The sequence below is a fragment of the Protomyctophum bolini genome (genome assembly GCF_963924005.1).
Source record: "Protomyctophum bolini genome assembly, chromosome: 3".
NCBI classification, from domain to species: Eukaryota; Metazoa; Chordata; class Actinopteri; order Myctophiformes; family Myctophidae; genus Protomyctophum; species Protomyctophum bolini.
In genome coordinates, this window is record NC_137864.1 from 37320744 (window position 1) to 37335500 (window position 14757).

Consider the following 14757-nt stretch of genomic DNA (forward strand, 5'->3'; position numbering starts at 1 on the left):
GTAGATTTGCTACCCTTCAAAGCCATGTGTTTGAGCTCAATTCATGAATCACTGACCAATAATTTAATCCCCCCCCAAAACACGCCTCTGTGTATGTATACGTTCAATAAACATAGCAAACATAGTAAACATTAATAAAAGCAAACCAATTCATAAAACGAATACAAATGAACGATTAACTAATTGCAATTAATGATAAATTTGACTGTGGTCAAATGTTCCATCAAAGGTGTGTGTTTATCTTCCCTACATACAATGCATTAGTCTTTGTGTGTCTTGCACAACAGACAGACATGGTAGTAGTGAAAACAGATCAATAATGACCCAGCCTAGCGTCTCCTCTTTCACACCACTTCCTGCCTCCTACACAGTAGAATCCTCAGGGTTTATTCTATGCGGGAGGTATATTAAGTAATGCACCCGTTTTAAAGGTTTCATGACATTAACTTTCATTTATGTCGTCTGGGATTGTCATCTGGGATTTTCTCTGTGTGTTCTGAGGCCTTTTGAGCTGCAATGAAAAGACAACACAAGAATGAAAAAGACAAAATGCCCTCAACAGTGACATCTGCTGGCAAATTCCTATGTCATTATGGGATTTGCTGACTGTTACATCACAGTCCACTGGAAAATCAGAGCACTTGTTTGAGCCAGAAAACCTTGCCCCCCCTAGTGGTGAGAAATATAACTTCTGGGAACTCAGATTAGAAAACCACAGAAACTCTACTGAATGTTAAAAGTTAAGGTTTTTGGGTGCAATTGAGCTCAGAAAACCTAAAATAAGAAATTACAAAAACTTTTTTTTATTTACCCTTGCATCACAGCCCCCATCCCTCAGTCTACTCGAGCCCACAATGAGGAGAGAGAAGCGCTATAGGGGCTGCATGAGGTGGAGTCCGATAAATGAGTTTCCTTTTCAGACTGACAAAATGGGGAGTGGCGACAAAAAAATGACTGTTCAAAGAAAACTATTACAAATAAGTTGGCAGCGTGTGTGTGTGTGTGTGTGTGTGACTGTGTGTGTGTGTGTGTGTGTGTGTGTGTGTGTGTGTGTGTGTGCGTGAGTGTGCGCGCACAATCGATACCGTCAGGAGAACGATGTCTAACAGGGCTTTGTGGCCCGTAATGGCCTCGGCTGGAAAAAATTCTGATTAATAGAGGTCAAGGAAGATCATTGGCCTGGAAAAGAACATGACAGGAACACGAGAGACAGATGGAAGTAGTGGTGGAAAAAGTACTCACATTTTGTACTTAAAGGAGCATTCAGTGATTTGGGTGATTTGAAAAAACAACCTGGTCCGCCCCGGTAACAACATGTGCACATGGGAAGTACAACAGGCCAACAGCACGTGCACCTAGGCCCGCCCCACTCAATCATGATTGGAGGAAGGGGCTCACTGGGGACAGGGAGGAACTACTTATATGGTCAGCACACTTTATAGTAGGGAGGATTATCCAAAAAAGAAGTGATATTTGAATTAAGTGAAATCACTGAATATACCTTTAAGTAAAAGTATCAATACTGCAGTGTAGATATACTCTGTTACAAGTGAAAGCCCGTAATTCCACATTTACCATGTTGGTCTCAAAATGTACTTAAAGGGTAAGACCACTTTGGAACATGTTCCTAGCAGATCTGCCGTTTATAGAACGAATGTACCGGTATGCTGTGAGCTTAGCTTGTTGCTAACACGCCATCTGCATCCACAGTTCCTAATAAAAATGGTGAATTTTTATTAGGTTAACATTTTTAGAAGAAAAAAAACGTACGAGTTTCGGTGATGTTTAATCTATATTGTTTTAGATTTCTTGTCCACATTTGAAGTTACATCATGACAAGGTAACTACACAACACAAACCTCTACCAAAGTGGTCTTACCCTTTAAGATTTGCTATTTTCAAATGGCTGAAATGTATATAAGGCTGAAGTCTATGTTTTGTAATAATAATCTAAATCTACAAAGTAACTAGTAACTAAGGTTTTCAAATAATTGGAGTGGAGAGAAAGTACAATATTTGCCTCTGAGCATGTAGTGGAGTAAAAGCATTGGAAATTGGAAATACTCAAGTAATATACAAATACCTAGTAAATGTACTTAGTTACTTTCCACCACTTGGGAGAAGGAGGGAGAAATGGGAATTGATGATAAACGTGGGAAGGAGGGAGAGAAGTAGAAGACAGAGTACTGTACGTACAGTCATACAGTAACTGGTGAAAGGTTTTAACCACTTTCAACCTGCCGTCCCTATTGTTATGGACATTATTGGTGGAAAATATCAAATATTTTCAAAATATATGCGACACGCTTTGAGCTTGCATATAGCTTATTTTCGCCGCACGACACCGCCATACACCATAAGTGTACAATAGAGCTTAAGTGGTTAAGTATAGTGTATTCCCTTTGGGGGTAGTATTATTTTCCTGTCTGAGATCATGGGAACTGATGGACGTAGAGACAGATTATGAAGAGGTTTTGAGTAGTTGGTGACCATTTGGGTGGATTACTATAAGAGCTTTTCAAAGGCAGGGCAAAAGATCATTTTAAGTGCAGGATATTCAAATAATGTCATAAAAAAACCCATAAAAAGAATTATTTTTTTCATTTTCACATACACACACACACACACACACATTCACAATAAATATGTTTTAAAAAGTCTGGAAAATCTGCCCCGCCCCAACATTCAATAATCATCCACTCACCAAACGGGCTTAGTGTATGCATAATTTATTCAATCTCATAGCGTTGTTGTTCGCCAACGAGGAAACGAGGAACCTCCTACGGAGTGTACATTTGTGATTTCACCCCTTTTCAACAACAAATAGAAAGTATTTGTTTGCTATCCTTCAGCTTTCACTGGCTGAAGATGGAACTTCTGCAGTGGCTCTCATCCACCTTGCAAACACACGTAAAGGGATATTTAGCTTAAAAAGGGTAATTTTATCGTCTACTCAGGCTTTTGTGAGCACTCCGTGAGCACTTTTAAGTTGCTTGATTCAGTATTTAGATATTTGATATTCATTTTAGCTTCATGTTGCCCCCCTTTCTTTCTATGTTTTTCTCTCTCTCTGTCTCTGCTCTCCAAGCTAACCAGTTTCTCTTTCTCTTTCTAACCAGTCTTTCTCTTTCTAACCAGTCTCTCTTTCTCTTTCTAACCAGTCTCTCTTTCTCTTCTAACCAGTCTCTTTATCTTCTAACCAGTCTATTTTTCTCTTCTAACCAGTCTCTTTTTCTCTTCTAACCAGTCTCTCTTTCTCTTCTAACCAGTCTCTTTCTCTTCTAACCAGTTTGTCTTTCTCTTCTAACCAGTCTATTTTTCTCTTCTAACCAGTTTGTCTTTCTCTTCTAACCAGTCTCTCTTTCTCTTCTAACCAGTTTGTCTTTCTCTTCTAACCAGTCTCTCTTTCTCTTCTAACCAGTCTATTTTTCTCTTCTAACCAGTCTATTTTTCTCTTCTAACCAGTTTGTCTTTCTCTTCTAACCAGTCTCTCTTTCTCTTCTAACCAGTCTCTCTTTCTCTTCTAACCAGTCTCGCTTTCTCTTCTAACCAGTCTCTCTTTCTCTTCTAGCCAGTCTATTTTTCTCTTCTAACCAGTCTCTTTCTCTTCTAACCTTGCTGTCATTTTCCCACTCATTCAGTCAATAAGGTTCAATAACGATAACAAATCTGTCCCTCATTCCACAGTGTGTATTGTGTGTACACTCCACTAGACAGACAGTTTCCAGGCACCACACCACACCCCACTAGGGTCAGCAGCAGGCAGAGTCTGAGCTCCAGGCACAACACCTTATTAGGAGATTGTGTGTGTGTGTGTGTGTGTGTGTGTGTGTGTGTGTGTGTGTGTGTGTGTGTGTGTGTGTGTGTGTGTGTGTGTGTGTGTGTGTGTGTGTGTGTGTGTGTGTGTGTGTGTGTGTGTGTGTGTGTGTGTGTGTGTGTGTGTGTGTGTGTGTGTGTGTGTGTGTGTGTGTGTGTGTGTGTGTGTGTGTGTGTGTGTGTGTGTGTGTGTGTGTGTGTGTGTGTGTGTGTGTGTGTGTGTGTGTGTGTGTGTGTGTGTGTGTGTGTGTGTGTTTCCTTTCCCTCTCACAAATCAAGTTTTGCCCAACTCATTCGATTATTTATCAGTGTCACAAACTGATTTCACCCAGGCTCTCTGCCTCCTTTCTTATTTGTTTCTCCTTTCTCTCCCCCTCATGTATGCATTACATTTAGTTTGACTCAGTTCTGCAGATAAATATTATGTGAAAGTAGCCAAATTACAAGCTCGTTGTGAGCTTGTAATGAGCTTGTAATGGCTCTTTCTTATGTAAGATTTTACAATTTGCCCAATTTGGTATTAAAAAGGTTGTAAACGTCCTTACATTTTAACTTCAGAAACGTGCAGATAGTATACCCTGTATACACTTAGTTTGGGAACCGTTGCCTCTGCTTCCCCTCTCCCCCGTCTCCTCATTTAGCAGCTCCATTTTGGATACTGCCGTGACTCGTGTTATCTCTTTCTATGAACCACTCATCGCTTCCCCCCCCCCTCCTTCGCAGTCACTCTTCTCTGCTCCTGTCTCCCTCGCGCTGCCCTTTCTCCACCACTAATCTCAATAATTTCCTCTAATCATCCCGTCAGTTAATTGCTCTCTTTCCTTTCCTCTGCTCATCATCACTCACTTCCACATTCCCTCTGTTCCTTCACTTCCACTGAGCTGTCTCTCATTTGTCCTTTGGTTCCCTCTGTCCTGGCCTCCGCTTAGACCTCGAGGGCTCCTTAATGTTTGTGGTTTACTATGAGTATGTGCTGCTGATCCTCTGACCTCCACCCCGGGCTGCCATGCGTCTGTATGTTGTTCATTTGGTTGACTAAGACTAAAATACTAAGATTTCGATATTTAGTTGACTAAGACTAGACTAAGGCTGAACAATTTCAGATGACAAAAATAGGACTAAAACTAAATGTAAATCAGAATTTGCTGTCAAAGGTAACATTGGGGAGGTCATCTTGTCTTCCTGTTTTTTGATTATACACAATTACCATAACATTCCATGTTGTCTGATGATCTGTCAAGACTAATTTGAGTTTAGGAAATGTGTAATTGACATTGTTTTGTTGGTACTGTACACTAATAGTTTATTAGCCTGTTCTACATGAAGCTAAAATGACCTGCTCTCTGTCGTTGTTACAGGCAACCATGACCAGTGTGGCTTGGAGCTGCGCATCGAGGAGCTGAGACATCACTACAGAGTGGAGCATGCTGTGGCCGAGGGAGCCAAGAACGTCTTGAGGCTCCTGGGAGCCAGCAAGGTCCAGGACAAGAAGGCCCTCTCTGAGGTCAGATATACTGTAGGACTCACACGATGCATCAAATACTCCAGTGGTTTTCAGCCTTTTTCATATCAAGGTCCATTATTTATTCAGCATTTGAGCCAGGGACCACCATTTGATGACATTTTAGCCTCTCTCGGACTCAAAACTAAGTTTTTGTCCACAATTCCATGCTGTATCGATGAGGTACACAGGCAGATGTTGATCGAAATGATAAGTCTACACGTTCCCTTATTGTGTAGACTACTTGTAAATTAAGTAATGCAGATGTTTAACAATAATGTAACTATACATTATTGTATAATTAATCCTAATATATCCACATTTTCTATCAATTTGCCTTCCGTAAAGGCCCAGTCTCGTCTGAGCGAGGCGTCCCAGTTCATGTACATATCCTTTTGCTTCCGTAAAGGCCCAGTCTCGTCTGAGCGAGGCGTCCCAACGCTTGGACCTGCTGAGGGACTCTCTGGACCAGCGACTGGCGGAGCTGCCCGAGGACCATCCTAAGGCCAGCGTCATCAAAGAAGAGCTGGTCCTGGCGTCCTCCCCCGCCTTCAGCTCCCACCACGGCGCCCCCTACCTCCACAACCAGTACAGCACCCTCAGCAAGCCTTCGCCTCTCACCGGTGAGACACACACGCGTGCCAATACAAGACACACAACACAGACATACACAACTCATGCATGCTGATGAATACAGACTGGTGTAGACGGACACACATCTGTTCTATACATGCAGGATGCAGAAATCCTACAATAGAGGGTATGTGCGTGACATCATCATCATACCCGGACGTTATGTGGGAACACCTACTGAGTGGCGAAAAACTACTTTCTGGCCTTGACAGCCCATACATCCAAACAGAAAAGTCCTATCTGATTGCATTAAACGGCGTTAAAAATCACTTTGCCACTCAATTTGCCACTTGATTTGCCACTCACTTAATGCATGCGCATACCCTCTATACGCGAGCCCTGAGTAGCATGTATACGTGTGTTGACACAAATTGATAAATATAACTGTCGACTCTACACAGTACACACACACGCACGTGTGCACGCAGACTCACGCTCCAATGAGACAGACAAACCCACCCTTAATTAAAGAACCACAGCCGCAGCTGCCCAGATGACAGTAAATTGTCAACTTAAGGGCTTTTAAGACCTTTTTAATGCCTAAAAAAATATTATTAATGAAAATAAATAAATAATAATATTTACCATTAATACTATATTTGTAATCAACAAACTGGTCAAACATTGATCAAATTGTCAAATATAAAAATAAAGAGTCAGAACTGTGAAGCTATGCGATCTACACGCTCACAATGCCTCACAACGTGAGGCGTTGCCAGCTTGTATTTTCACAATATTTATCTGTGGAACAGAGTCAAACAAAATGTTTTGTCTCAACTCCTTGTCAGGGTCCCTAGTTCGAATATGATTATTCTGGGGGGTTCACAGCCTCGAAAGGTTGAGCACCACTGTAGATTAGATGGATCAAATAAATTCATTCAAGGCGCCATTTTATTGTTTGATACTAAAATCAAAGAAACTGTCACTAGTGAGAACGAATAGATTATGTCCTGTATAGGACGGATCAAAGTGGCCAGAGAGGTTTTTTGTTTGTGTGAACATACTGTAACAACAACATTGAATATAGTTTTCTTTCCAATGTTGTACAGGTACGTTACAGGTGCAGGTGCTGGGCTGCGTCGGCGTGCTGGAGGTGGTCCCTGGACGCAACAAGGGGACGGCGGTCATGCTACCCTGCTACAGCCCGGGAGACAGCAGGTCCTTCATGAGAGGCAGTAAGGGACTGTACGGACGCAGCGGCTCAGTGAGCGGCAAGACGCCCAGCAAGGCCGAGGAGCTCTCCAGTAAGTCCACCGTGCTTCCCGAGATTAGGCGGTTAGGCCAGTGGTTTTCAACCAGTGGTCCTTGAGGGTGGAGGTGTGTGTGTGTGTGTGTGTGTGTGTGTGTGTGTGTGTGTGTGTGTGTGTGTGTGTGTGTGTGTGTGTGTGTGTGTGTGTGTGTGTGTGTGTGTGTGTGTGTGTGTGTGTGTGTGTGTGTGTGTGTGTGTGTGTGTGTGTGTGTGTGTGTGTGTGTGTGTGTGTGTGTGTGTGTGTGTGTGTGTGTGTGTGTGTGTGTGTGTGTGTGTGTGTGTGTGTGTGTGTGTGTGTGCGTGTGTGCGTGTGTGTGCGTGTGCGTGCGCATAGTAAATAAAATGTAACTCTTGAGAGTATACAAATGTAACCAAAAGGACGCATAAGGGTCCCTTTGGTTACATTTGTATACTCTCAGAGTTACAAATGAATACATGGAACGCTGTACATTTTAGGTGGGGTGTTCACATGCTCATAATATGTCCAAATTATTTCATGATGCGGTACCTTTATGAGCAGACTCAGCCCAGATGCATTTATCTGAGTAGCCCTCAGGCCTTTGCACTCATTTGGAGCCTTTCCAAGGAAATTAAGTACGGTAGTAGTTTAAATCAATAATTTAATTGTGTTCTATATTCTACAGTGAGTGGGCACAGCTGCAGCTTTTCTGCACAGCTCAGTGCTATGATACATTAGAAAAGTGCTTGGCTGTCTTTACCTCCTGTGTAAAGTGTTTGGTATCTTAACTCGTCAGCATCTGTATAAGGGGAGAGCGTAGTGACTAGGCTACTTGGCTGCCAGTCTGTAGTTCGTAAGTTTGCTTGTCAGTGACGCTGGTGTGTATATTGTCACTGCAGTACACCATCTTCCATCTCTCTACTATCTTTGACTTGTCACAACTCTTCTACTCAATGGGCTGTATTTTGCGTGTCTTAAGTACCAGGTCTTATTCCCTAACTTGAGTAAACTAAAGACCTGGAGGCGTGATCAATGCCATTTGGCTATTCTGAGTGGCCAAAGAGCATTGATCACGCCTCCAGGTCTTTAGTTTACTCAAGTTAGGGAATAAGACCTGGTACTTAAGACACGCAAAATACAGCCCTATGGCTCTGGATCAACGGTGGTATTATTATTATTCGCCGTTAGAAAATGTTCGGGTGTCCTGATCTGATAGCCGCCTCCCCTCCCCTCAAAACAGTTCTCAATGTTTACATCTTACTTGACGAGAAGACATGTGGACATATCCTTATGGAACCAGGGAAAGGGGGAAATCACCGCGAGAGTGACAAGTGATCAGTCAAACATGTGTTCTCTCCGCAGTAAATAAATAATCTTCCGGTATGCGTTCTGACCATTATTATTTTGATTACACCCATATGGAAAAAAAATTACTAAATTTGTATATGTTTTACATGAAACTTGTAGTTAATATATATGACAGTCAAAGCAGATATAAGATCCATAGTATTTTTTTGTAAAGTGAAACTTATATAATTTTGTCATTTATATGAACTATATAAAACAGTCAAAGCACATATAAGATCCATAGTATTTTTTTGTAAAGTGAAACTTATATAATTTTGTCATTTATAGGAACTATATAAAACAGTCAAAGCACATATAAGAGCCATAGTATTTTTTTGTAAAGTGAAACTTATATAATTTTGTCATTTATAGGAACTATATAAAACAGTCAAAGCACATATAAGAGCCATAGTAAGTTTTTGTAAAGTGAAACTTATATAATTTTGTCATTTATAGGAACTATATATAACAGTCAAAGCACATATAAGAGCCATAGTAAGTTTTTGTAAAGTGAAACCTATATAATTTTGTAACTTATAAGACCTATATGTGACGGTAAATCCACATACAATATTATTAGTAAATTAGTATAAATTGAAATACATATGAACTTATAAATAATTACTGCAGTAAATCCACATACAAAATCCTTAGTAATTGTGTGTTGTCAAACTTGTAGAGTTGGGCAAACATCAGTGAAACCAAAATCTGATAGGATATTGTATAGAAACCATACAATACAGGCCATGTATGTCACAGAGACATCCAAATTAAACAAAACCTAATCTTACAATGAAATAACATGAGATGACAAAATAATGAGTTGTATTCCCTTTTACATTTTATGACTCCTACATTATTTAAGATCCCCCCACCCAGTGCCCCCCCCCAGCCAGTGTCCTCCCCAGCCAGTGACCCCCCAGTGTGACACCCCCCACCCAGTGCCCCCCAGCCAGTGTCCCCCCAGTGTGATGCCCCCCCCCCCCCCCCAGCCAGTGTCCTCCCCAGCCAGTGTCCCCCCAGTGTGACACAAGCCCCCAGTGTCCTCCCCAGCCAGTGTCCCCCCTGCAGTGTGACACAAGCCCCCAGTGCCCCCCCTGCCAGTGCCCCCCCAGCCAGTGTCACCACCATTGTCCCCCCATGTACCTCCCAATGCATTTTATTTTATACTGCTATGGTAACTTATAAGAATCTTCTAAAAAAAACAAAAAACATAAAGAGAGCATATCAAACACTTCACATATGTCAGGATGTGTCTGGGTAGCTCAGTCGGTAGAGCTCTCGCCTTAAGACCACAAGTTTGTGGGTTCGATCCTGGGCACTGGCAACTCAGCGTATGAGTAGCACAGCTTGGGTGCGGCAAGTGATGCGGGAAGAATTGGGAGTTGATGGTATAGTAGGTGTGGTGCTCTATCTCAGCAACCATCTCCCAGGGGTCTATAGCGCATATGTTTTTTATACCTATCATACACTTCACATATAAAAACTTATATATAGTCATAGATAAAACATATGTTTTTTTTATAACTATAAGGTATAATGTATTGGCTGACATATAACAATGTTATAAAAATCATATAAAAGAAGCATACTTTTCTTGTAAATTAAATGGTTACAAACTATAAAATACATACTATAATGGTATTTTTTTTATATATGGAAAGGATATATCTCATATAATTTAAAACTACAAACATTGTATGGAACATGTAAGGAAAATACAGTTTGCCATGTACTTACCTCATAGATCACATACATGTTGTTTACTTGTTTCATACATGATTCACTTTATTGTCTTATATGAGGATTGTATGAAAGGTGCCACTTTCAAGAGTTCACATATAAAATCTAGTATGTACTTTACATGACATACATGTAAATGACATACATAAAAAATGTAAATACTTACTATTGGAGGCAACAGGACAACATATATGTTTCTTCTACTTTTTTTTCCATATGGGCACTGTCATGCTCGTTTGAGGACAGGTAGAGAGCAGACATGTGTCTGGGAATGTTGCTGAAGGTTATGTTATTTTGTCAGCTGACAAAACCATAGTGTTTTATTTAATTCTTTTATATCTACAATGGTATATGTCTCCACAGTGAGGCTGGAAAATGTAGCCTAGCAGCCTACTAGCCTACTGGTAGGCAGGAAAATGGCAACCAGAATAACCCGTTCTGAGCAAAACTCCTCCCTACGCTCTGGCCCTATATGTACCCGAATGCTTAATGCTGATTGTGTATGTGCAAATTGTGCATTTGTGGCATGCGCGCCTAAACATTTTTTATTGAATGCCTCTGTTTTTCCGTGCGTGTGTGTGTGTGTAGCGGAGGTTAGTGCAGTGCTGAAGATGGACAACTCTGTTGTGGGTCAGACCGCCTGGAGGACTGTGGGAGAACAGGCCTGGGATCAGACCTTCACCGTAGAGCTGGAGAGGGTTGGTACACACACACACGCACACACACACACACACACACACACGTCAACCATAAGCCTCGGTAATGTCCATACCTTTGTCGTGAGAGGGTTTGCAGATTGCAGGAATGCCCAAGCCAAGTGCTAAGGCATTGGCTACAATTCTGTTTGTGTCTGGGATAATTTTACGCTGACGAAGGCCAAACAGGCAGTTATCAACTCTCGTCAGAGGTAAATAAATGAATGTGAAAAGGACATACAATGAGTGCTGGCCTTCCGTTCTGTATATTCGAGCCTTGCACCGTAAGGGTTTTGTTCTAACCTGGAGGAGACGATGCTTCCTTCATCCGTGATCTATATCCTGAATTATCCTGATGTGTGTCTCTCTCTCTCACTCAGTCAAGGGAGATGGAGATTGCGGTCTACTGGAAGGACTTCCGCTCGCTGTGTGCTCTGAAGTACCTGAAGCTAGAGGACTTCCTGGACAACCAGAAACACAGAGTTCAGCTGGAGCTGGAACCACAGGGCGTGCTGCTGGCCGAGGTAGAGACTCCTGTGTTATGTCCCTGCTGTCAGTGAGTGTGCAGACCAATCCCTGAAGTGTGTATTGGTCATAGATGGAACTAATTTGTAGTTTGAGAGTCGATAAGAGCTGTTGATCAGAGGTTTGCTGACTGGGTGGTCAAACCAAACTTGTGACACCCGGATCAGCTGTTTGTGACGCACACACACACACACACACACACACACACACACACACACACACACACACACACACACACACACACACACACACACACACACACAGAGAGAGAAGCAAAAACAAACTCATAAAAATATAGATAAACCCACTTTTGGAAAACAAGTATACATGTAGTCTAGAAAGATGTTTGTAAATGGAACACAGTATACACATCTGTGATAATGATGCCCGTGTGTGTGCTCTGCACTGTTTTCCAGGTGATCTTCTTCAATCCAGTCATTGACAGAGTTCCTCGCCTCCGGAGGCAGAAGAAGGTTTTCTCTAAACAGCAAGGTGAGGCAGACAACGTGAAATGAAACTGACTGTGATCTTATCATTTTAAATCTCATCATTTGGATTTCTGGCGCCTGTGACTCGACTCTTGAGGTGATGAGAGAATGTTCACTATTCAGCTCAAGATATGAGAGAATGTTCACTATTCAGCTCAAGATATGATGACTATCATTATATCGTTTCCTATAGTATGTTACAGGGAAGTGAATAGATTACCAGTATTATTTGTTTCACTGCAGTACAGCACCCTCTAGTGTTTGCTGATATTTTTGTCTTTTCTCATGTGTAAAGCTGGGTAGAAGGAAGTATAGATGTCAGTGACACTAGGCACTGATTTACTCGAGTTAAGGATGAAAAGAAATGCTGACTTGTGGTTATATCCATTCAATGCTACTGTATTTTTATTTATTTCACTGCATTATATAAATGCCTATATGCTAAATGAACACTGTTGCTTTTTTATGTATTACATTTATTATGATCAGATTATTAAAACTAGACTATTATATGTATTGTTTTTATGTTATGCACCATTTTGAGAAAGAGAAGGTCAGTCCGTTGCTCTCTCCGGGTTGGCAGAGGGAGTGTAGCGCCCAGGATTACATTAGACAATATTGACACTGTGTAACAAAAATGGGTTACAAAAATTGTGTGATATAAATTTTAATAAACAAATAAAGCCTTTGCACGGGCTAATGGAAGGTTAATTGTGTATGTCGCTGAATGCATTTTCCCCCCTCCAGGCAAGGCGTTCCTGCGTGCTCGTCAGATGAACGTGGACATTGGCACTTGGGTGAGGCTGCTCCGGAACGCCATCCCCACCGTCAACAACACGGGGACATACAGCCCCAACGCACACAGCCTTGCACTCAACGCTGGGTAAGTGTTGCACATTCAACCCCGAGGTCCGTCCATATATGCAGAAGAAGCACACACGTTCACAGTGCCCTAACGCAGTGGTTCTCAACCTTTGTTTAATCATTTGAACTGGGGACCCTCCACCCTGCTGACAAGCACTGGGATTACATTTAGTTTGACTCTGTTCCACAGATAAATATTGTGAAAATAATATCTACATAATCATCATCAAATCTCAGACATGTGCACATGTCATATATGTGGGAAAACACCATCTCCAGATTCTCCACCTCCTCAAACGTTCTTCCCTACGTGTCCTTTTGAAATGCATTCAATGCCCACGTCTTAACCACCCTTTTGTGTTTCCTTGTTCATTTGTCTGTCTGCTTTGCTTCATTGGTGTGTGTGTCCGTTTGTGCATATGTGTGTGTGTGTGTGTGTGTGTGTGTGTGTGTGTGTGTGTGTGTGTGTGTGTGTGTGTGTGTGTTTTCCAGAGAGATCTCGGTGGAGAAACTGAGTCTAGACAACGACACTCCATTTAGTTCCGATTACAAGAGCGACACGGAAACGCACATTCCGGTGAGACCGACTGACAGAAATGGATGGATTTAGTTCCTCCGTGGTGCCCCTGACTTGGCCCGGAGCAGAACTGTTAAGAATGGCATGTTCATTTTGAACATGGCACGCCCTCCCAGTGAAACTCCTCACTGTCAGGTCCCTGAAACCAAACATTGGGGGTTGACACTTTGCAGTGACAGGGATTATACACATGAGAGGGCTCAGGGGGATTGGCAATGTCTAATAAAACTGGAGAGAAAATGGGAGAGAAAACTGAGTAAAAACTCCCTTTTTTTTTGTTCAGCACGAATTAACCAGTTGCTCTAGCGGCCCTATTCCAGATATTGGGTGAAAATGGTAGATCTTCTAGCTGCGATGCAATACATTGTGAGCTTGTAGATTGGCCATTTCTTTGACGTTGTCTGCCATGGAGGATGTAGGATGAGAAGGTGAGGAGACAGACATTAGAGTTTTGAGATCTAGGCTCCTAGGTGTCATTTGTCTTCCTCCTTCCGTTATCCATGCCTCTCGTTGCGTGTGTTTTTCCTGCCTCTTCATGAATCTCATGTTTTTTTGTTTCTTTCCTGCTGTGTATCTCTGGCCTGCCATGTTCTCCTCTCCCCCTCTCAGGACCTGGAGCTGCCTGTCATCGAGCCCTTCTCTCCCCCAGACCTCACCCCAGAGTGTCCTGTCCAAACCCCCTCTGTTTGCAGGTGCTTAGACACACACCCGCGCACACACAGCACACATGCAATGTCTCACCATTTCAGTCAGCCTAATTGCAGGATCAAATAGGCTTTATACACACATGCCATTTTGGAAAGAACTTTGGGCCCCTTTTCTACTTCCTTCAAAGGTGTTACCGATGATATACTAATGTAATGAACTGGTTTACAGCCAGATGACGCCAGAGCTGAAAGTGCCAGCCGTTTTTGAAAAAACACCAAAAATGGCCGACAATAAGTTCCAGTTCAAACCATAGTAAACATCCGCTACTTTTCTCACAGTAGTGGAGGGGACGTGAACGGTTTGTGGAATTATAAAACAAATCTCGGGATGCCGGGCATGGCATCGATTGCAAAGGTAAATTAATCTCTGTCTCTGGCGCCCGGCGCTGAGCCAGTTAAGGCTCTGTTCCATTATGTGTACAGTGGTTCTCAATTTCAAGGACCCCAATAACTTAATTAGTATAATCGGTAACACCTGTCAAGGAAGTAGGGAGAGTTATTCTGTGTGCATAGAGCCTATTATACACATGTTGCTAAATTCATACCATTGCATCAGTGCTGTTCACAACCATCTCAGCTCCTAAGCAATTAATTAAAAACATTCCGAGAGACATACATATATCACGTCTGTTGATCTCCGTCTGTTGAGCATC

The 14757-nt window shown here is 42.1% G+C and overlaps 1 protein-coding gene across 3 annotated transcripts in view; it reads left to right on the plus strand.

The window, feature by feature from the left end:
- The window catches only part of pkn1a (protein kinase N1a), a 79712-nt gene that overhangs the window by 36585 nt on the left and 28370 nt on the right, over positions 1–14757 (plus strand). For all 3 annotated transcript variants that reach the window (XR_013963834.1, XM_080759893.1, XM_080759892.1), the window contains exons 6-14: positions 5175–5320; positions 5727–5940; positions 7000–7194; positions 10837–10946; positions 11324–11467; positions 11885–11960; positions 12704–12839; positions 13313–13397; positions 14007–14089. Coding sequence is in view for 2 of the 3 variants with exons in the window: in XM_080759893.1 (XP_080616019.1) it covers positions 5175–5320; positions 5727–5940; positions 7000–7194; positions 10837–10946; positions 11324–11467; positions 11885–11960; positions 12704–12839; positions 13313–13397; positions 14007–14089 (1189 nt within the window). In the remaining variant the exon portion in view is untranslated. The remainder of the gene's footprint in view (positions 1–5174; positions 5321–5726; positions 5941–6999; positions 7195–10836; positions 10947–11323; positions 11468–11884; positions 11961–12703; positions 12840–13312; positions 13398–14006; positions 14090–14757) is intronic.